The sequence below is a fragment of the Gadus macrocephalus genome, chromosome 23 (assembly GCF_031168955.1).
Source record: "Gadus macrocephalus chromosome 23, ASM3116895v1".
NCBI classification, from domain to species: domain Eukaryota; kingdom Metazoa; phylum Chordata; class Actinopteri; order Gadiformes; family Gadidae; genus Gadus; species Gadus macrocephalus.
In genome coordinates this window covers 17451050-17474620 of record NC_082404.1, presented here as the reverse complement: position 1 = coordinate 17474620, position 23571 = coordinate 17451050, and the positions used below count along the sequence as shown (strand labels likewise).

Sequence of the window (23571 nt, the reverse complement as noted above, 5' to 3'; positions counted from 1 at the left end):
ACATTTTCACGATACGAATGAAGCCTCATTCATATCGTGAAAATGTCTATTGATAAGCACACAACATCAAAAAAACTCCAAGCACACATTTCACAAGAGAATTAAGGGCTTTCTTAAAATTTGCACTGTTAACGGTATCCAGCCAATAGCTGTAATTAGTTACACAACAACAAAATGGTCATATAGGACAAATGGGTGGAGTGTGTGTGTGTGTGTGTGTGTGTGTGTGTGTGTGTGTGTGTGTGTGTGTGTGTGTGTGTGTGTGTGTGTGTGTAAATAGCCCCAGGTAACACATACATTTAATTTTTCATTCATTCCTCCTCTTAAGTTACACAGCTACCTAACCAATGAGGCGATCACATTAATGAGCCGTCACCCGGGTTTCTCTGTCGCCGAGCGGGAAATCTGGACACAAAACACCAACACCCCAAACCGCAGTCCACGATGAACATTTATTAAGGAAGAAGAGAACAATATCATAATACAGAAACACGTCAGAGGTCACAGTAGTCGGCTCCGCGCCCGATGGCGTTCAACATAACTCCCCTGTCCACCCCAAACAGAATAAACCCCAACCCTTATAGACAACTCCCCCGTGGTGCCCCACACCTGAGACAGGGGACAGAGAAAACCATCAACTAGAATATATAATACATATAAAGAATGCACCTATGGGACATCACCTCACAAATAAATTGACCATTTAAATTCCCACACATAATATAATGCATATAATTACCCAGACATAACAGAATAAATATATATAATAACACACAATAGCATATATATAAAAAAATACCAAACTACAGATTATAATTGGCTACAGACTGGTCTAGATATGATAATCGAATAATTTGAAGTTTGTGAAGTACCCTGCAGCATTTGTGTTTGTGATTGTGAAAGGGGTGGAGCTAAATATTACACCATAGATCTAATCATTGGTTGGATTTATTGTCCGATCGATTGTCTCCCTGGGGACTTTTAAAATAGTTTAACCCTGTACAAGAACACTTTGCACATCCCATCCCTGAGATATGGGACACCTTAGGAGAAGAAATATCACACATTCACAGCAAAACCTGATAGTCTCGATCAGACGCACTGCCACCAAAAGCCATGGCGGCTGTCTGTACATTCACGGCGCTGCATCGGGGTCACTTTGAGGATCAGGGTACAGATGTTGCTTGAGGAAGGCCAAGATCTTGTCCCAACTGTCTTCCTCAGCAAATGCATGAGGTTTTGGGTGTCCTCCCCACAGCATCGTTTCTGCAACACACACACACACACACACACACACACACACACACACACACACACACACACACACACACACACACACACACACACACACACACACACACACACACACACACACACACACACACACACACACATTACCAATAATCCCTAATTAAAAACTACATTTTTTTTACCATTCTAAATGAACTATAAACTATTTCTCACCGCGCTGGTCGAAGCATGGTAAGCAGTAACGGGAGACCTGGACAAGGTTGCTATTGGGCAAATGGATGATGTGTCCGGCACCTGGATAACTCAGTATGGTCAACAGGTGCTCTTTGCCCGCTGTGTGCATCCTCTTTGCCATCTATGAGGAAAATGTGAGGTTCTGTTCAGTCCTGTGTTCCAATCCGCATCTTTTACAAACATGTCTGTTTTGTTCCAGCCCGAAAAACCAAACTATTTATGTCACAGTGTGTGGTCTGTCAGCAAGCCTCCCTGACCTAGCTACAATGTATGTACAATACACAGAGTTGGATGTGAATCAATTATCAATAAATGATCTAGAAGGATTTTATAGGTTTAAAATCTCGATGGACCACTTGTAAAAACGGAGCTGGGCAAATCAGGTTTTAAGTTGTATGCAGCATACAAGAACCATTTGAAACCCTGATTTAGTCCCTCTCATCAAATCATTTACTTATCGTCAGCTACTCTGTACGATGTTTGTAACTTTCTGCTCATCCGTTTCTGCTTAACTTTGGATACACGGTTTGTATATACAGTTGTGCACGTCTTGTCAAACTTGTGTATATGTGTTTATTTGTATACAGGTCTCTCTTGAACCAGATCTTGATCTCGATTAGACTTCCTGTTCAATAAATGAAGACTCTAGTTTGTCCACTTACCAACTCAGCACATTCTGCAGATGGGAAATTAAGATCGCCTTCCCCAACAACCAGCAACAATGGACAATTTATATTTTCCATCTAGCAAAGATATGACAAACAATATTATTGAATGCATTTTGTGTGCGTGCGTGCATGTGCATGCATGTACCTACATTTATAGTTGCTTCATTTGGGAGAGGTAGTGTCAAACCGCGCATTGTTACATGGTTCTGCTCATTTCGCACAATGGTGTGTTCCTTCCTGATGAAAAAGTTATTTAATCATGGGATTCCAATAAAGCAATATCCATATATCTATTAGGGATGTAGATGGGCATAAGTCTACTATTGTAGCAATCCAGAAAAGCATACTTTTATCCTTTTTTGCCGTTGGAATTTCTAGGCATTTGATAGCAATCAATTTCGACCACAATCAACATCTAAAACGAGACTTACATTTTAAAGAGTTTCTTCCAAAATGTAACGGCCGACTCTTCCATCAATAAGTGGCTGCCATTGATAGAGACACAGCAGCGAGGCTGGAACACAAAATGGTTAGGACACATCGTACAGTTGAAAGAAGACACTGCATATCCGCCTTGTTCGTGGAAATACTTACACTGATAGCTTCGGTGCGGCATGCCATATTGAGAACCACGATTGCACCCTGAGATAGGCCAATGAGTCCAACTCTGTTGCTGATCACCAGCGGATGCTCCTGAAGAAACTCAAACGCCCTCTGTACGGACAAAGATTACCAACAACACTCCCATTAGATCATCTAACAAATCCACTGATCAACAGCTGCACAAGACCGAGAAAAAGTACAGCCATCGACAGAAACAAGTTGGGGACGGACGAAAACATCACAGACCAGAAAATAGTCCATCTTCAATTCTCTTCCAGGAATGACGTATTTGGCCACAAAGGCTACAAAACCTTGAGACGCAAGCATTGCGGGACGGCACTCCGTCAGCTCCACTTCATAGCCCCATAAATCAAGCACTCCCGGAAAGGGTCCAGGACCTGAGGAGTACAGCAGTTTGGATCCAGAGAACGCTTGGCATGGATTAAAGTTCTCCGTCGCTACGACGGATTTCCGTCATTTGGAGTTCACAGAGGCCACTTCACATCTCCGATAACGTCGGGACAAATTTACAAACAGGCGTCATTTGGATAAACTAATCGCATATTAAGGATCTAAATAGGTACTTTCTCGCATAAAAAAATATTAAAACTTAAGAAAGTGATGTATTAACAGCACTGAAGCGAGAATTAAAACAGCTTTTAGCAGCTTTACCGCTACCGCTGCCGCGAAATGCATTCTGGGAAACTTGCATACTGTATACTGCGGTGCAGTCGGTCTGCTGTATACTGCATACTGAATCCCACATTCAGTATGCAGTATACAGTACATACTGCGCAGTATGTAGTCGGCAGTATGCAGTTTCGAACATGGACATAATACACGCGTGTATTATGTCGTCATACGTCAACGCCGGTAAAATTGTCAAATTATATAGTGAGTATTTAAAAGGTCTACCGTTAAAATTGACTGAAAACACAAGCATTTTAATGTACATCCCGATTATATATTAAATATATTATATACAAATGTATATATATACACACCATTTTCGCGCCACATCTTACGTCTCTGTTGTGTTAGTGTTGAGTGTCAGAGCGAAAGTTAAGCTAGTATGAACTCCCTTATGATGATTGACGGCTCTGATGTATCGGATATTGATAAAACACAAAAAAATAAATGGAGATGGGCATGGCTGACGGAAACGGGGAACGATGGCAAGCCTTACGGTTCATGGTGCAAAAAAATATGAGACAAGCTTTGCAAAAAAAAAATCTTAGAGTCTAATTGAAAAGACAACAAAAAAATTGCAATAGATGCAAAAGAACAGCTGTTTAAAATCCTCCTCCTGTAAAACAGTATTGGTCGAGCATTTAAACGTGATGGCTGCATTTGGTGCTGACGTCTTATACATTTGTATTTCTTAAGCAGGTGTCAAGTAACCTAACCTGGAACATGTTTCACACACTGCACGTGACTTGGCTGTAGCGCGAATAAAATTTCAGTCAGAAGATTTTTTTTCACTTTAATCCCTGGCTTGGCTAACGAATCACCTCAGAACTGCACAGAACCAGGGGGGGAGAGGCTATTGGAACATACCCGGAGGGATGAAGAGGATGCCCTCAATCTCCTTCTCTTGCACTCTGATCCTCTTCAGCCCCGGTGCCATGGACCACCTCTCGGCCACCACTGAGGCCAGGGGAGGCTTCTGCCTGAAGCCTTCAGAGAGGTGGCCCTGAAACACCGAGATGAGCACCTCCTGTGGTATCTCCACGTCAACCTTGAACAAACTGAGGAACAGAAGGACAATCGTGTGTTCAAACGAATCCTGCCTTACTCGCAATGTATTTCAACATGTTTTAAATGAAAAACCACCCTGTCCCCATTATCACGAGAGAAGGTCAAAGAACGTAAGTGTCAAGGAGTACCATCACAGAGTTAAGCTTTGACCCTCATCAGGCCTGAGGAGGTAGAACCTTACACTGCATGCTCTTTAGATCCTGGCACAGGGATCATACTCCACAGTAAACCCATCGGCTCCTTTCCTGTGTAGGTTCCCCCCAGACTAGCCTCTAGTGAAACTGTGGAGTCAATCCAGATACCAGTTGGAATGGCAAACATGTCATCAATCGTTGTGCATTAGTTGAGGGAACATGAATGAACCGTCATTGATTATTTTAACATCAGGCAGTAAGCCCTGCATTTGAATTGAAGTAATGCTTGAGGTCAAATAGCCATCAGAACAATATCTACCATCGACAGTCCCTTTATTGTCAGCGACATAGTGTCCGTATGCCTCCCAATAATCCTTCACCTCAGAGCAGTGAAGAGAGTGCAAAGTGACTGAGAGACCAGGAGGCAGATTCTCCACCAGCACCCGGAACTTCTCGGTAAAGAGTGCCCGTGAGGGACAAACTGAGAGAATTGGGTGGACAGCCCCAGCCATCATTCATAATCTGTGAAGCAGAAAAGAAAAGTCAAAATTATCAGTCCAAATAAATTATTGTATAAACATTTGGAATACAAATGGAACACTAATTAGTTGTTTTTAGGTTCTACAATAACACAAGCCGTTTCATAGACGATGTTCTTCATTTGCATTTAGCAGATGCTTTTATCCAAAGCGAATTACGATGAGTACATTTGTCAAGAGAAAGATAAACAATATATCTCCGTCTGTATAGTAAAGATGTTCATAGAACCAAGTGCCAAGCACAAACAATTGTTCCCCGTATTCAACAAAGCTATCTGGGATAAGATGCTGCACAATGCTGAGTACTATTGTTAAACGCATGTACTATACCTGGTATGCACGAATCCTTCAATGTATCTATTCCACAAAGATGAAATCCACTATGTGCGAAGAGTCTAAACTGTGACTGGTCAGTGATCATCTGAGGACACATTTATAGCCTACGCCTTCATGAGCCCACTTAACAGTTCCTGGACAGGCCTCCATGTCCTGAGGGTGATCTTAGGGACGGTTACCAGTGTGCACACAAGACCTATTGCAGTATTTGTCTTTAATGATGTTTCAATATCTTTTGTGTGTTTAATTCTTTGTTTGTATTGATCCAATACCTCAAGGCGTGTAAACACAGGACTCAAATAAACACGAAAGAAACACAAGTAAGAGTTATGCATTGTTTGATGTTCAGACAGATAGAACAGAACGTTCAATGGTTGGATTGAGATCGGAAAATGTCTGACCTCTGTTCCCCCTTTCATTGGCCTAAACTGAAGATGATATGATTTTACTTTACAGAATAGCATGGTTTTAGTGCTGAATTAGCTATCATGGTTCAGAAAATATCACTGTCCAAAGTTAGCATTTTCTCTTCATGTTTTAGGGCCTCCTGTTGCAAGATCTGGATATAATTGGGAGCAATTGATCTTGCCCCCATGTGCCTTTAACTACACCAAGTTTGATGATTGGCAGAAGTTAATCCCACCTTTTTGCTCCTTCAAATTTGTTTTGACCATTTTGGGACTCTGGCAGCCATGTTGTTTGGTCTATTGACTTCCTCTTACTTGAGCAGTTAGAACATTCAACAGTTCCAAAGTTGGTCCCGCTCAAGTCAAACATTGCGCCAAGGAACTTGAGTCACAGTCCACACACATGTTGATGCCTCGCCTTAATATAAAATGGGTGGATTTCATTTTTTCAGAGACATTACATATCTTTATCCGTAGCTTTGATAATTTACCTACCAATCTCTTTAAGAATGTTTTTGACTGCCTAGCAATAGACATATTGCAAATAGTTAACAACTCTCCAATCAGGGAATTTCCTAAAAGCCTTGAAAACAGCAGTTAATAAACCCCTTTTAAAAAAGCGGAGCCTAGATGACTCTATTATTAACATTTACAGAGCAATATCAAATCTATCGTTCATAAAATTGAGTAAAATTGAGAAAGTTTTCCTCCAACAACTTAATCACTTTCTGGCATCAACTGGTTGCTATGACACCTTCCAATCAGGATTCCGACGTTTTCACAGACCACCCTTATTAAAGTTATAAACTATTTATTAACATAGACTCAATATGCTACTAGAAATCAGTGCTCCATTCAACAGTGTACAACATAAAATACTTATGATTAGAAAACTGGGTTGGGCTTTCAGGCACAGTCTTAGATTGGTCTAGGTCCTACCTAAAAGATAGGAACTGCTTTGTTTCCATTGGGGACTTTGTATCAAAACCAACCACCGTGACATGTGGAGTCCCACAAGGTTCGATCTCAGGACCCTCTTCATTCAAAATCGACATGCTACCACTAGGGAAAATAACAATATTGACCATCATTGCTATGCTAATGACACTCAAATCTATGTAGCGTTGTCACCAAATTACTATCCGCCCATGGATCTGCTGTGCCAGTGCATCGAGCAAATCAAAAACTGGATGTATCAACATTTCCTTCAACTAAATTAGGACAAACTCTGTCCCTGAAAACCTCAAAGCCAGAAATCTAGGGGTAACCATGGATTCAGATCTACATTTCGACAGTCACATCGATTCAGTTACAAGATTTGTTACAAAACAAGCTATTTGTTACTGTGCAATAAATAGCTGGGATAAACTCCCTGAGGATTTAAGACTTGCCCCAACTTGGACCACTTTTAAAAGAAGACTGAAGACTTTTGTTTGCTTTTGCTTTCTGCTAAATCTTAAATACATTGCACTTTCTACAATGCATTTTTTTACTTTCCCTTTGTTTGTATTGACTCATCAATTTTATTATTTCATTTTTTTTATGACGATGTTTCGATGTGAAACACTTGGAGTCTGCCTTGTGCATGTAAAGTGCTATAAATAAAGTTCCCTTGCCTATTGCCTAAACCCCCCACCCGGGCTTGTGCCCTCCCCACATGGACTGGTGAAGCCGTGTTTGTTTTTGTTTGTTTGTTTTTGTTTTTGGCCCTATCCTTTGTAATGCTGCTGCTATGTGCCCTCAATTGCCCCCTGGGGACAAATAAAGTTTTTTTGAATTTGAATTTGAATTAACCCAAACAAAACCAAGGCAATAAGCGTTATTGCCATTTTCAGAGGATGTGAACTGTTGTTGTCCTTACATTTGTTTAAATATTATATATATTGTTGAATAGCAAATAATAGCAAAAAAAAGAAAGGCTTTTAAATATGAGCAAAAGCCAAATTATTCAAGGTGTAGTGTGTACAAGTAAGTGGCATCGTGCGGAAGGGTCTTGGCAGAATGGGAGTAAGATACTCCTAAGTATCCATAGTAGTGTGTGGAAATGAAAATAACAATCGTTTTTTCGTTACCTTGGAATGAGCCCTCTATTTGTACAACGGGGGAGGGCCATGTTTCTACAGTAGCCCAGTGGAGAGAACCAGTTTTTAGTCATTCAACACCCAATTTAAGTGTAGCAGAACCATCCGTTTAAGCTCGGATATGAACACTGAAAAATGTAAATGAACAGTTTCGGACTAAACGTTAGGAGGGAGGCCGTTTCATCTCCATGGCTGCGACCCATTCGTGATCTTGAGTATGAACGTTATAATCATTGACGTTGTGCGTGAAATTCACCTCACTCTGCATTACACTGCAAGGGTCCGAGATGCTTAAACCTGACTCTAGGCCTTTTTACGCGGCCAATTTCACCATCTTGCTTCGTCAAAGGAGCATGCCTTCGTGGTTCACTGGAGAAGGCTTTGAGCGCAACATACCTCTCTAACCCACTGATCGAGGCTCGTAGTACAGGCCACAGCTCCATGGCCACGCGGCCCTCCAGGCGGAGGCACCGCAACGCAAAGTGCTCTCCGTTGTAGTCGTACGCCGTGGGCTTCTTGGCGGGCGCCATGGAAACGGCCTTGGGAGCTGAGGCACCAGAAGGGGGCCTCGTCCAGCAGGGTGGAGCTCATCAGGCAGCAGTACTACCGGCGGGGAGAACGGCAGGTCACCTTTAGAGAACAGCACGCCCTTCACCGGATCACCTTTAGGGAACAGCACACCCTTCACCGGATCACCTTTAGAGAACAGCACGCCCTTCACTGGATCACCTTTAGAGAACAACATGGCCTTCACCAGATCACCTTTAAAGAACAACATGGCCTTCACCAGATCACCTTTAGAGAACAACATGGCCTTCACCAGATCACCTTTAGTGCACAACACGGTAGGGCTGCTCGATTATGGAAAGAAATGATAATAATCACGATTGTTTTGGTCAATATTAAAATCACAATTATTCAAACAATTATTTTTCAGTTTGAAAACATGGAGTATTTATCAGCATGTCTCCCAAAAAAAACACTTTGTAATTGAGAACTTTCGCCTTAAAAAATACACAAAATGGTCAAAAAGTAAATGTTCAAATCTAAAATAATGTACAGATATGCATCCATCAAAATTCGATTAATCGCCCTGCCTTACAACACGGCCTTCATCGGATCATGCGTAGAAAGTAGGGATCGTTGAACAGTATTTACGGCTTTGATAAAACCCGAATGGGGGCCGACATCACGGACCACATGACCATGGGCTATGCGGTGGAAGGTGGAACACGCAGAAGGCCAGCTGCTGTAGTCTACACCAGCCTTGACCTCAATGGCATCATTGCACACGTCCATCACAATCAGCGCACAGGCCAAAAATATAGATATTTTACAGCTGAAAGGGGAATGGTCGTGGCTCAGAAGGCAGCTGAACAGAAAGCAGATCACTCAAATGGTCTGCGCCCGGCACACCGCCTGGAGTGGACCATCCTCTCCTTCAGAGACGAGACAGTGTCAGGGCGCAACAAGTATAGGGAACACAACTATTGACTAAATAGTAGTGCTCACTGTGTCTGTGGCAAATGCACCACAAATACAATGAGAATAAATTACTGTCATCACGGTTGCCAGGAGTACTAACGCCTCGTTTCCACATACGTATGTTTTTCGTATCCGTGCTTCCGTAAATTTACGGAAGGGGGCGCTAGTGTTTTACGCACGGGCATGAATTTATTTACGGTCAGCCAAAAAGATGGGGTAACGTATGATAATGGCCGTTTTTAGGAGACCGGTACTTTGGAACATGAGGATTGACATATACAGAGATAAAAACAAAACCAACCAGGCTTGGAAAGAGATCGGCGAGGAGTTTGGCCTGCCAGGTACTTACACATGTTTTGTGAAAAACATAAAAACTTTCATACGGTATCTCCGTAAAACGACGGCAAAAGTAACATTTTTTGAACGTATATTATGGACATACCGGACAGAAATTTTACGGAGGGGAGGAGTCTCGGAGGAAAAACGGACATTACGGAGAATCACATAGGAATGAATGGACTTTCGGTCGGAGACGGTTGGATCGCATACGAGAATGTACGTATGTGGAAACGAGGCGTAACGCCTCGTTTCCACATACGCACATTATCCAAGCCTGGTTGGTTTTGTTTTTATCTCTGTATATGTCGATCCTCATGTTCCAAAGTACCGGTCTCCTAAAAACAGCCATTATCATACGCTCCCCCATCTTTTGTCCGTAAATAAATTAATGTCCGTACGTAAAACACTAGCGACTCCTTCCGTAAATTTACGGAAGCACGGATACGAAAAACATACGTATGTGGAAACGAGGCGTTACGCCTCGTTTCCACATAGGCCTACGTACATTCTCGTATGCGATCCAACCGTCTCCGACCGAAAGTCCATTCATTCCTATGTGATTCTCCGTAATGTCCGATTTTCCTCCGAGACTCCTCCCCTCCATAAAATTTTTGTCCGGTATGCCCGTAATATACGTTCAAAAAATTTAACTTTCGCCATTGTTTTACGGAGATACCGTATGATCGACATATACAGAGATAAAAACAAAACCAACCAGGCTTGGAAAGAGATCGGCGAGGAGTTTGGCCTGCCAGGTACTTACATGTTTTGTGAAAAACATAAAAACTTTCATACGGTATCTCCGTAAAACGACAGCGAAAGTAAAACATTTTGAACGTATATTACGGACATACCGGACAGAAAATTTACGGAGGGGAGGAGCCTCGGAGGAAAATCGGACATTACGGAGAATCACATAGGAATGAATGGACTTTCGGTCGGAGACGGTTGGATCGCATACGAGAATGTACGTATGTGGAAACGAGGCGTAAGCCTTGCAAGTTCTGTCAATCAAGTGCGTCCTCATTGGGCAGCATAGAAAGATTAATTCCCCACTTTATTTCTTTACTTTTTTTTAATAATGTGTTATTTGGGCCCAAGTGCAATTGCTTCAAATTGGTAATAATGTAGTCTGCCATTTCATTACTAATCGTATAGTAAACTGGCACCATGGTGACGCCTGCTGGAGAAAAGGTACATTGCGAATTTGCAGTTAGAGCTGGGATCCTGTTTACAGCGTATAAAGTCGATAATTACCTCTAACCTTGTAATATATAATTTCCTATATTTTTAAGGACACTGGTTTGTGAACAAGACACATTTTGGAAAAGTCATGAAAGGGCGATGTTGAAACTGGGTTGACACTATCAGAGATCTATTCAAAATACATTTTAAGGAAGATCAGTTGATAGGTTAGTAGGCTATATTGGAAGTATGCTGAAAGCATACTTCAAGTATTACAGCAGTAGCATAGGCTACTTATCATCAGAGATGCGCTTGATGACATATCCCGGAATACACTTTCATCGGAAATACAATCAAAATAAACTTGAAGGAAGATCAGTAAAGTATACTTGTAAGAAGTATTCTGAAAGCATACTTCAAGTATTACGGCAGAAGCATACTTAAATAGCCTATGTTCTAAATAAAGTTTTGAAAAAGATCAGTTAAGTGTACTTTTAAGATACTGAAAGCATAGGTTCAGTAGCACAGCGGTAGTATACTTATTTTCAGTATAATGACATCCTGGCAGAAATACACCTTATCTGAAATATATTGTAAATTATCTTTGAAAAATATCAGTGAAGTGCATTTTCAGGATGTATACTGAAACAACACTTTAACTACATCAGCGTTGGTATATTTCTTGCTACACCTACATTGAACTTCAATAGATCTCAGAAGAAGTACATTTGACCTAAAGCCTACCTAAAATATATCACATATGTACTTATTTATTTTGCACATAATTATGAATTACGTACTTCAGAAATATAATATTAATACACTTCAGTGCACTTAATTTTCACCAGAGGTCCACTTGGTCTCGTTAATGATCCAGCCTGCGCCTTAACTTTGAAGGGACTTTTAACACAAGGTGATGTCATGTGGAGACTATGAACAACAATGAGAGAGGAATGAAAGCGACGCAATTCTCTATGACTCCTGTTTCTGCATAGTAGGCATACTATATTTTCAAACTCAGAGCAGCATTGAGAAAATAGATCTATGTTTCTCTAAAGACATTGCAAGAATACATTTATGGTTTTCAAAGATATTGCTTCTTTTTTTTAAGATAATTGATATCAGAATTGATAACGGTTCATTTAGATAAGAGTGAGATGGGAATTCTGAGAATCAGGAGAGGCGCTGCCCCCTAGTGGCGGAAGAGGGGAGGACGCTCTTAATCCTAAAGTAAGAGCATTTTTCATACATTTTAAATAAAGACAATGACGTGATATTATAGATGACTTCAAGTCCAAATCCAAAAATGTATCAACTAGCATACAGTGTAGTTGTAATTGTGTACTTGTATCAAGTATGACGATAAATCATATGCGGTTCATTTCATGTGTAATCCGTTTTCTCTTTATCTAGATTACCTTTTCGGTTACTCTTAAAGAACGGATCGAATAAAAGTGGTGGAAAAGCTATTATTGCTATTAGCCAATAAGCAATTTGCTAAAGTTGCTTATATTATTAATTTATCGTTCTATCAAATAAATGTAAAAAATGCAATACTGGTTTACATAAACAATCTTTCTCTTATATGTCATATGACTTATGCATGACCGTGACAGCGGAGGGCAAAGCGGTTTGCATCTGAACTACAATTCAATCAGACACAAAACGACTATATTTCCCATCGGCAACCGCTTTACGCAACACCAAACGTGACCTCACATCCGGGCATCGCTTCGGCGGATCACATTTCAAAATAAAACGCATTCCCCGCATACCACCTGTCAAGAGTTATCGACTTTAACAAGCGGAGTTCACAAACACCATCTTATCGACTTTTACTTTGAAATCGGCGAAGCTCGTTTGGGTTTCGGGGCTGGCTGTAGTGGCAACACTACCGAGTAGTACTGGTGCGTCTCCGGCTCCGTCCAACCCGCAGACATGAAGCTCCGGTGGATCGGCTCCGTGCTGCTCTTGGCGGCCGCCTACTACGTCTACCTCCCGCTGCCCAGCGGCGTGAGTGAGCCGTGGAAGCTGATGCTGCTGGATGCCTTGTTCCGGAGCTGCATGCATGTGGTGAGAAACGAACAGCAGAATTAAAGAAGTGACATAACGTTTCTGTAGGGGTTCAGGGATGGCAGGTTCAACATCTTATGTGTTTAAACCGTGTAGAATAGCGCAGATGCATGCATCGAGATGACTGGGTCTTTGCGTTTAAACAAATGAATCATTGAATAGAAAAGTTATTTGTGCAGGAGATTATTACATTTTCGCGACATATATATATCATGCTGCAGCATAGTGTGACTGAATTAAAATGCATGGGGAACTACCCTATCCGCATACTAGTCCGAATAAAAAGCTGTTGACTGTTATTCACTGTTAAACCAACAGTGAATAACACTGTAGTTCACTGTCAAACTAACAGCGAATAAACATAGGCTGGTGTGACATCAGGTTGGTTTCAGAGTGTACTCATCCAAACTTTGCCCTGGGAGTGTTTCAGCGTGGCCTAGTCCACACTTCTGTGTAATAGAGCTACATGCATGGTTGTAACATGGTTGTAATCACTAATGGAGATACTGGTTCAACTGATCCCCCCCCGTGTGTGTGTGTGTGTGTGTGTGTGTGTGTGTGTGTGTGTGTGTGTGTGTGTGTGTGTGTGTGTGTTTCCAGGGTGACGTGGCTCACGCGCTGGGCGTGTGTCATCGCGTCAGCCTCATCAGCCAGGTGGTGGCGTGGGTGGAGGTGATCGGGCCGCGCTCCTGCCCCGCGGTGGACGTCAGCGACATTCTCCTCGGGGGCGTGCCAACCCGTGTCTTCCGGCCAATCGGCGGACAGAAGCTGAAGAGGGGCGTGGTCTACTTCCACGGCGGGGGCTGGGCCCTGGCCAGCGGGCGTGAGTACATTTAGGGCGCACTCACACTAGGCAGGTTTGCCTGTTCCGTGCTGCAGGAAGATTCAGCATGATTCCCCCCCCCCCCTCCCCCCCCTCCCCACTCCTCCCGTGGTCACACTGCTCCCAAAGGCCGTGGCCTGGGCACGATTGCTCCTTCATTACATACGTCATCACGTCGTAATACGATAAATACGTCATCACCAAGCGTGGTGTCCAGCTGCGACTAAATGCTGTCGTCGGCCCAAATTTCAGGTAAACACTCGACTTCACTTTCGCACCTATCGCACAACTTCACTAACGTAAACCCACTCGTGAACCGCTTGCCGCCATTGTTTAAAATGATTGTTGTGGGGAAGAAGGGCATGGACCTATAAAGAAAGAAGGCTCACGCCAGGACTACGTCATCCAGCTCACGTTGCGTATCCGCGCGTGTGCGCGTGTCATCTCAATAGCATCTGTACTTTGGCCACGGGGCTGTTCCGTGCTGGAATACGGATGGCGTGGGTCACACTAGCCAAACGTTCAAGACTTTAGTATGCAAATGAGCTCGGGCACGGGGCCGCGGCCCTAGTGTGAGTGGCCCCTTATATTTACATCTAGAGCATTTAGCCGACAATTTCATCCAAAGCGACGTACCATAAGTAAGTTTGGCAGAAGTAAGAGAAACAACAACGCACCGCTGTCGGTACTGTAAGGATGTTCATAGAACCAAGTGCCCAGCACTAGCAATCACTAGGTTAACCCATTCCCCGTGTACAACACAGATAGCTAGGATATGACGCTACACAATGCTACACAAATCAGGGCGTTGAGCCGACGCTTTTATCCAAAGCCTACTTACAATAAGTACATTTCTCAGAAGAAAGAAACAATATATCGCTGTCGGCACAGTAAGGATTTCATAGAACCAAGTGCCAAGCTAACAATCACTAGGTTAACCCATTCCCCGTGTACAACACAGATAGCGAGGATAAGACGCTAAGTACTGTTTTTAAGTGGCAGGACGTACAATAAGTGAGTGGGTGAACTCTGAACAAAATGACCACGTTAACCATATGGACGACAGGGGCCCCAGATAGCTGAAGGGGCCAAGGCCATGGCAGCATTAGTTGTTACGGTGCGTTCCAGAGCCCTTACAAACCAGTGGGACGTTGGACTTATCCTACCTCCAACTAAGAAAAGTGCACTGTGCCTGTCGAAGTGGAACATCCCACCGCCGAAGTGGAACCTCCTACTAGCGAACTGGGGGTTGATCGGCCTACCCCCACTTCACCAAGTAGGAGCTAGCAACAGCCTGAAAGCCGACGGATACATAAATGGCGTCTGATCAGCGTGAAGTTGGTGTTGATCGGGCGACTTCGTCGGAGCGCTAAACGAACACTGGTACTGTTGGGGATTTGTGCGTCTGTGATATATAAGTTGTCTTTATTTAAAAGCACTCGATTTTAATAAGTTGAACGCAGAATTCAGTTTGAAGCATTTAACAACAGATTGCCTCTGTTTTGAGTTCTATAACAAAGGCTGGCTCAGTTGTTGAACATTTCGTCATAGTTTATTCATGCACTTGTTAATGATGACCACAATATGATTTTGGTAAGTGAATACACAAGAACAGATTTCTGGGTGTGGATTGTACTATTCATTATCTGCCTTACTGCACAAGATGGTTACTCTGTGTCTTGACTAGACAAGGGTACGAAAAGATACCAGGGAAAAGCTTTAAACACTAAACTCCTAGTTTCAAAACCATAACTTCATGACTCACGTTGCAATGAGGACAGCTGGCTAACCTCTTCTCTCTGTATATATAAAGGACAGAAAGAGTTCCTTTCCAGAGAGAGAGAGAGAGGGTCAGTGGGGTAGAGAGAGAGAGAGAGAGAGAGAGAGAGAGAGAGAGAGAGAGAGAGAGAGAGAGAGAGAGAGAGAGAGAGGGGTCAGTGGGGTAGAGAGAGAGAGAGAGAGAGAGAGAGAGAGAGGGTCAGTGGGGTAGAGAGAGAGAGAGAGAGAGAGAGAGAGAGAGAGAGAGGGTCAGTGGGGTAGAGAGAGAGAGAGAGGAGAGAGAGAGAGAGAGAGAGAGAGAGAGAGAGAGGAGAGAGAGAGAGAGGGTCAGAGGGGTAGAGAGAGAGAGAGAGAGAGAGAGAGAGAGAGAGAGAGAGAGGGGGTCAGTGGGGTAGAGAGAGAGAGAGAGAGAGAGAGAGAGAGAGAGGGGGTCAGTGGGGTAGAGAGAGAGAGAGAGAGAGAGAGAGAGAGAGAGAGAGAGAGAGAGAGAGAGAGAGGGAGAGAGGGAGAGAGAGGGTCAGTGGGGTGGAGAGAGAGAGAGAGAGAGGGTCAGTGGGGTAGAGAGAGAGAGAGAGAGAGAGAGAGAGAGAGAGAGAGAGAGAAGGAGTAAGATAGGGATAGGGGGAGAGGGAGAGGGAGAGAGTAAGATAGAGGGACAGAGAGAGAAAGCTAAAGATAGAGAACTTTTAGACTCTGGCATTACTCTCAAGGGCTTGTTCTACTGAATAAGCAGCTCATTGTGCTCGGTGAACGTGCATCTTTGTTGCTCTGTCGATCCTCAATATTTTTTTTTGTTATTGTTTCTTTCTAAAGCCCCTAAATAAAGAAGGCACATAAGGTTCGAACCAATAGGGAGTATGACAATTAATCATTTATGCACACATATATGTAACTGAAGCAGCAAAAAACCTTAGTGTGACTTTTTGCTTGGTGTTTTCTTGCCCGGCCATGCTCGCCGACAGGACACTGATCTAGATTTGATCTGCTTTGTTAACAAATCTCTCCCCTTTATCTGTGTGATTCCCAGGGATGCGATCCTACGACCTTCTGTCTAGGAAGATGGCCGAGGATCTCGACGCGGTCATCATGTCAGTGGAGTAGGTTTGCTTCCTTCTCCTGCCTCGAACCCTGAAGCATTTTATACACACTGAAACAGTCACCCCAGGCTCCGTGAATAGTTCACTTCGCCTTCGGCAAATAATTGTTTTAGTATTTACTACACGTGAACACTCCAAAAATAAACAAGATAACACTTTTTGTTGGGATTTATTTGTGACGAGACGACCGTCACGCAATATACCGAGTTTGAGATCTCAATCATGGGATATTGCCCAATATCCCGAGATAATGAACCAATCAAATTGCGCCATTTTAGGACGTTCACATGTAGCATATACTAAGTATGTATATCCTGTAATATTCATTCAAAATAACTCTTTGGTAAACATATCTCAATACCCCTTAACACTTTCATCGTATCATAAAAATTATCAATGCTTCATCAATACATACAAATGTTATCCAACCAATGCTCTTACCAACCATACCTTCCTTTAAATAAAAGCATATCACATCACACTATGATATCATCTAAACCACATATAGAGTATAATAAAAAATAGAGCTGTCAGTTAAACGCGTTATTAACGGCGTTAACGCAAACCAATTTTAACGGCGTTAATTTTTTTAACGCGCGATTAACGCAAATTATTCTTTTTTTTTTTTTTTGGGGCTCAAAACAAAGAAGCAGTAGCCTGACTGCTATGTTCAAGGCATATCTTTGTATGTTCATCGTTAAATTGCATTATAGGCTTTTTTTTTGTACCGTCCTGTTTTGATCAGTATATGCCAATGTTATCAATAAAAAAACATTTGCACAAGGCAAGCCGATGCACTTCTCCATGTTGATAAGAGCATTAAAATGAGAAAAATTAATGGGACAAAGAATTCAAGGGATATTTAGCATAGAAAAAAATATGATTAATCGCGATTAATCGTGAGTTAACTATGACATTAATGCGATTAATCGTGATTAAATATTTTAATCGCTTGACAGCCCTAAAAAAAAACACATTCTGTGTGCGTGTAAGAACACTACAAAGCGGTGAAGCTCGACACCACAGTATCAGTTATCCGACGTTAGCCTTGTGTCACTCACACACTAGAGTCCTAACATCCTTCAAAATAAAAGTACTTCCCCTCGAATCACCCTCACTTCCCTTCATCCTCGTCGTCCTCACCCTGTGTGTGCGTGTGTGTGTGTGTGTGTCTATTTGTGTGTGTGGGTTGCGTGTGTGTGTTCCGGTTGCCATAGTTACCGCCTGGCCCCGGAGGTGGTGTTCCCGGGGCAGTACGAGGACGCCGTGGCGGCGTCCAGGGCCTTCCTGTCGGCGGGGGTCCGGGAGCGCTACGGACTGGACCCCCAGAGGCTCTGCGTGTCGGGGGACAGCGCGGGGGGGAACCTAGCCGCCGCCGTGGCCCAAGAGGTGAGCCCCCCCACAGTGACACTCGGTCTGAGAGGTCTGGTTAGGCGTCATGGGGGGGGGGGGAACGTGCCCCAGGTGAAAGGTTCTGGGTTTGCAGCTCACTCACTCCCTCATCCCTAACTCTCTAGTCTCTCACTCACTCACTCACTCATCCCTAACTCTCTAGTCTCTCACTCACTCACTCACTCCCTCATCCCTAACTCTCTAGTCTCTCACTCACTCACTCACTCATCCCTAACTCTCTAGTCTCTCACTCACTCACTCCCTCATCCCTAACTCTCTAGTCTCTCACTCACTCATCCCTAACTCTCTAGTCTCTCACTCACTCATCCCTAACTCTCTAGTCTCTCACTCACTCACTCATCCCTAACTCTCTAGTCTCTCACTCACTCACTCATCCCTAACTCTCTAGTCTCTCACTCACTCACTCATCCCTAACTCTCTAGTCTCTCACTCACTCATCCCTAACTCTCTAGTCTCTCACTCACTCATCCCTAACTCTCTAGTCTCTCACTCACTCATCCCTAACTCTCTAGTCTCTCACTCACTCACTCATCCCTAACTCTTTAGACTCTCACTCAGTCACTCGTTCACTCACTCACTCTCGGTCACTCACTCTATCTTAAAGCACCTGATGTGAACGGATTTACATCCAAAGGTATGTGAATGTATAACTTCTTAAAGGGCTGATATGAAGCATCAGTGTCACCCCTTTTAAAGTCCCACATAGATTTCGCATTTAAGCCCAGACTTCATACTCAGGCTCAGATAAGGGGGGGCCAGGGTCCTCCCTCAGAGTCTCACTGCCCCCCCCCCTCCCCCAGCTGGCTCTGGACTCCAGCCTGGAGGTCCGCTTCAAGGCCCAGGCGCTGGTCTACCCGGTCCTCCAGGCCCTCGACTTCCACACGGCGTCCTACCAGCAGAACCACGACGTGCCCATCCTGTACCGGCCCGTCATGGCCCGCTTCTGGCTGCAGTACCTGGGCGCCGACCCCGCCCTGGAGCCCCTACTGCTGGCCAACAACCACAGCTCCCTGGACCAGGCCGGCCTCCCCGCCGCGCACCGGTCCAAACTAGACTGGACCGCCCTGCTCCCCGCCGGCCGCAGGAAGCACTACCGGCCGGTCGTCAGGGCGACGGGCTCGCCGGGCGTGGTCGACGCGGTGCCCGCGCTGACGGACGCGCGGGCCGCGCCGCTGCTGGCGGAGCGCGGCGTCCTGGCCAGGACGCCGCGGTGGGCGTACGTGATGACGTGCGAGTTCGACGTGCTGCGGGACGACGGGCTGATGTACGCGCGGCGGCTGCGGGACGCCGGCGTGGAGGTGACCGGCGACCACTACGAGGACGGCTTCCACGGCTGCATGGTGTTCGCCTACCCCCCCGTGAGCTCCTCCGTGGGCCGCCGCAGCATGGACAACTACATCCGCTGGCTGGACCAGAACCTCTAGGGGGGGGGGCCGGGGGGCCGGGCGCACGGTGGCACCAGGGGTCCGGAACCGATTCTAGACAATGTGTGGGACGGGCGGGAGCTCGAGTGGAACGCTTGACGACGAAGAATGTTCTAGGCAATGTGTTCTAGAGGCGAGCCGACGGACAGAACCACTCGATACAAGCACAGGGTGTTCTAGAAAGAGTTATTCTAGACGCGACCAAAACCCCTCGACGACCAATAGAACCACTCGATGGAACCGCATACTGTTCTAGAAATATATATTTGAGAGGCCACAAGAACCCCTCAACGACCAATAAAACCAGCCCATTCCCGAACCGGAACGACAATTAATGTTCTAGAAAACGTGTTCTAAAACGAGTCGAGCAGAACCGCTAGCTAACCAATAGAACCACAAAATGATCTAGAAAACTTATTCTAGACGCGACCAAAACCCCTCGACGACCAATCGAACAACTTGTACAACCACATACTGTTCTAGAAAATATATTTTAGATGAGAGACGACCAATGGAACCACTCGACAGAGCCACAGAATGTTCTACAAAATATATTCTTGATACGACCCGGACCCCCAAGCGGACCAATCAGAAACACACGATGGAACCGTGCGTGTCGATGCAGAACTTTCTAGAATCCCGGTAGGTTCCGGAAGCTACAAGAGCGTCTCCCGTCGCCTCCCCCGGCAGGGGAGACCGGGGAAGGGACTGGAACCGGCAGGAGGAGGTGATGGCACCGTGGGCCGGAGGGGTCGGGGCTTCACCCCACCCTGTCCCAGACACCTCCAGGGACTGTTATTGGAAGCACTTGGCCGGGGGGATGATGAGGCTCTCGGCAGGGACACGACTGACTGCACACGGGGGGTCCGGACTGAACGGGAACACGTTGGATTCTCTCGTGTTGATTTCCGATTCATGCTGACAATCGCTGTTGTTGTTTTTCTGGGAATTCTCGAAAAAGATTCAGAGTCGCGCTATGCAAATACAAAAATGACCACTTATTCAACCAAAACAATGCTGCCAAAATATATCATATCAAGGAAATGCTGTATATATTGATCTATAAAACCACTAAATGAGTCGCTGAGTCCGGTTGAAACCAGCTTTGTGCTTTTGGATTGAACTCCTAGCACTTAAACGTCCCAAAGTACCAAGAGTTAAACTAAAATACATCATATACTACCTATAAACGTACTACCTATACTGTCCGAGCAGACCTAGCCTGCTAACACGCTAACACAGACCATACCACGACCCGTCGTGGCGTATGCGGGGAATGTGTGTGTGGGGGTTGAGTTAAAGAGCAAGTGAGTAAATGAGATAGTGGGTGAGTGAGTAAGTGTGCACGAGAGAGCGAGCGAGAGAAAAAAGTGTGTGTATGTCTGTGTGTGTGTTTTTGATACAAAGAAAGCAAGACCGAGTCTGCGGCTGTGAGGTTGGGGAGAACACATTAGAGCTTATATCACACACACACACACACACACACACACACACACACACACACACACACACGTCACCACCCCCCCCCCCCCCCCCCCCCCCCCCCTTGGAGACCACTGTTTTGTTTTTGCACAGCAGACCCGCTGGCCGGGGGGTCGATGACCTCACATCGCCGTGGCGACCATGAGCCAGATCCGCCTCCTCACTCTTCCTCTTCGTCCTCATTACGAATAATTAGAACGATAGGATCTATTATACGTAGAAGATTAGTTGGACATCAAGCTCGAATGAAAACAACAAGCCGCATTCCTCAACCCCCCCCCCCCCCCCCCCCCCGAAAGGAAATAATCTTTTTTGAGCCTTTAAAATTGAGCTTTTTCTGGGGGGGGGGGGGGGGTGGGGGGAGAGTTTCCTCTTGAGTGAAAAGCAGGAACTCAGACTACATCTCCCAGAGGTCATTGGGTGTTTGGCTGCAGAAGCAGAGTTCAAGGGGAGACCCAGATACAAGGCTAGGGGCAGCGGTTCAGAGCCAGGGGGTGTTGGGTTTGTGTACCGTGTTGTGTAGCAGAGCTAAGAGTGAACCATCAACCTCTCGCACAAACAGAACAACTCTGCACCGGGTGAAGAGATTATCTTACTTTAATCTGTATCACAGTATTAGCTGTATTTTGTATGATTTCAGAGGGTCTCGCATTGGTGGAGGGGGAGCACATTGATTCAAAGAACCAACAGCGTTGAAAGATGTTTGTTGATACTATATTTGCGGATATTAATAATCATAAATCATAACTGACTGTGATTTGGGATTCTAGGTTCAGTCAGGATGACTGACGGCGATGATCATAAGCTTTTATTTATAAACATACATGCTGTAAGCAAACGGAAATTGATGTAAAACATGGCAATAAATCTATGTTTTTTTGCGGTTAGTATGTTTGATTTGTCACAACTGCTATTAATGGAAATAATCTGTGGTATTCAGGATGCTTGAATGTATTTTTGAGTGATGTGTTTAAATAATGTATTTCTGTAATTAAGAGTAGAGATTTGTCAAGATGAAATTGTATTTTGTGAATAATTTATGACAATATTTTTAATGGATATATTATAGAACAGTTTTTATTGCAATGTTCTTTATTACCCTGATATAGAGGGCCTATTACTTTCCACATTATATAAAATAAGAAACTGTATTTTTTCCCTGTGGATTATTATTTTTGTGGGTATAATTAAAATTATTCTCTTTTATCAAACCAAACAAATAAATAGTAGTTTGGTTGCATTTATTGTCCTTTCTTCATTTTTACGAGCAGCATGAAGACCTTTCTTAACCTACTCCCTGTAAATATAAAATATTTCGTGTGTAACTCTCACTGTTGACAGCAGGTGGCGTCAAATGGTCCTCAAGAGGCAACGGTGAAAAGCTTCCAAACATTTGACCACATATTTACATTTCCGTGAATACAATCGGACGCGTATATTAATGAACCATGACACGCCATTAATCAACCAACCGCACTGCTTTCCTCAAGTTAAATTCTTCTCGTTTTCTCCAGTAACCAGAAGCAGGTCTACTTTGAATAATTATATGTGCTCAGGACCAGTCTGTCCTCCCAGAACAGGACACCAATGCCAACTCTTTGTCCCCCATCCTCTCTCTGAACAAACTCTCCTGACTTGTTTTTGGTGGTTTCTCTGCTCCCTCGTTCTTTACCATATCGTCTCTTATGAACGAGATCATCTCCACTGAACATAAAACTCAACAAGTTGACCAAAATAAACAAAAAAGATGGTGGTCTACCCATTCCTCGAGTGGAAACTCGAGGAATGGGTATCCATCCAAAGCGAATAACAATAAGTACATTTCTCAGAGGAAAGAAACAATATATATCGCTGTCGGTACACTAAGGATTTCACAGAACCAAGTGCCAAGCTCACAATCACTAGGTTAACCCATTCCCCGTTTACAACACAGATAGCTAGGATAACATGCTACATAATGCTTAGTACTATTATTAAGTGCCAGCCCAGGACGTGCAACATACAATAAGTGCGTACATTAAGTGCCCGAACGTACAACATACATCAAGCGTTATCTCATCTCATACAATATCTCAGCGCGTAGTAGATCCCTAAACCATGTGCTTCTGGAACCTCCCTCCATGTTCTCACTGGGCTGCCCTGCATACCAGGGTTGGTAAGAGTGAAAAAGCACAAGGTCCTATAGGAACCAGAGCCTCCACATCATGTTCAACAATAACCCTAATCAAGAACAGCCAGATACCGTGTGTAGCTTTTCACACACACATATACGCGCGCGCACACACACACGCACAAACATCTTTACCCCTCTCACTGAACCACCTTGACTTTAATTTCTCCCCCTTCGTACCTGTCTCACTGCCACTGATCCAAAAGCGTGAACGTTAAATAGCTTGTTGAGCTTAAACTAAATGAGCCATACTGTTCTCACTACCTCATCCTTACCTGTCTCACTCCCTC

The 23571-nt window shown here is 44.3% G+C and overlaps 2 protein-coding genes across 2 annotated transcripts; one reads left to right on the top strand and one right to left on the bottom strand.

Annotated features, from left to right (window-relative positions):
* Nucleotides 1–433: 433 nt before the first annotated feature.
* Nucleotides 434–5711, bottom strand: LOC132452199 (bile acid-CoA:amino acid N-acyltransferase-like). Its single transcript, XM_060044669.1, has 11 exons — nt 5518–5711; nt 4968–5170; nt 4696–4795; nt 4314–4504; nt 3003–3154; nt 2748–2867; nt 2585–2667; nt 2303–2390; nt 2148–2228; nt 1465–1606; nt 434–1266 (listed from the first exon to the last, which is right to left on the bottom strand). The coding sequence occupies exons 2-11, from the start codon at nt 5161–5163 to the stop codon at nt 1136–1138; spliced, it is 1284 nt and encodes a 427-aa protein (XP_059900652.1). The 5' UTR covers nt 5164–5170; nt 5518–5711; the 3' UTR covers nt 434–1135.
* A 7053-nt stretch (nt 5712–12764) lies between these two features.
* On the top strand, nt 12765–22351 carry LOC132452200 (neutral cholesterol ester hydrolase 1-like). Its single transcript, XM_060044670.1, has 5 exons — nt 12765–13093; nt 13694–13916; nt 16723–16792; nt 18010–18181; nt 19006–22351. The coding sequence occupies exons 1-5, from the start codon at nt 12959–12961 to the stop codon at nt 19627–19629; spliced, it is 1224 nt and encodes a 407-aa protein (XP_059900653.1). The 5' UTR covers nt 12765–12958; the 3' UTR covers nt 19630–22351.
* Nucleotides 22352–23571: the final 1220 nt, after the last annotated feature.

What these genes read in the sequence shown, in the direction of transcription:
- LOC132452199 (XM_060044669.1), bottom strand. Translation starts at nt 5,163, where the DNA reads ATGATGGCTGGGGCTGTCCACCCAATTCTCTCAGTTTGTCCCTCACGG. An exon ending in TGAAGATGGACTATTTTCTG is followed by an intron (nt 2,868 to 3,002) that starts GTCTGTGATGTT and finishes TTGTCCGTACAG; the next exon opens with AGGGCGTTTGAGTTTCTTCA. An exon ending in ACCATGCTTCGACCAGCGCG is followed by an intron (nt 1,267 to 1,464) that starts GTGAGAAATAGT and finishes TGTGTGTTGCAG; the next exon opens with AAACGATGCTGTGGGGAGGA.
- LOC132452200 (XM_060044670.1), top strand. Translation starts at nt 12,959, where the DNA reads ATGAAGCTCCGGTGGATCGGCTCCGTGCTGCTCTTGGCGGCCGCCTAC. An exon ending in GCGGTCATCATGTCAGTGGA is followed by an intron (nt 16,793 to 18,009) that starts GTAGGTTTGCTT and finishes CGGTTGCCATAG; the next exon opens with TTACCGCCTGGCCCCGGAGG. An exon ending in CCGCCGCCGTGGCCCAAGAG is followed by an intron (nt 18,182 to 19,005) that starts GTGAGCCCCCCC and finishes CCCCTCCCCCAG; the next exon opens with CTGGCTCTGGACTCCAGCCT.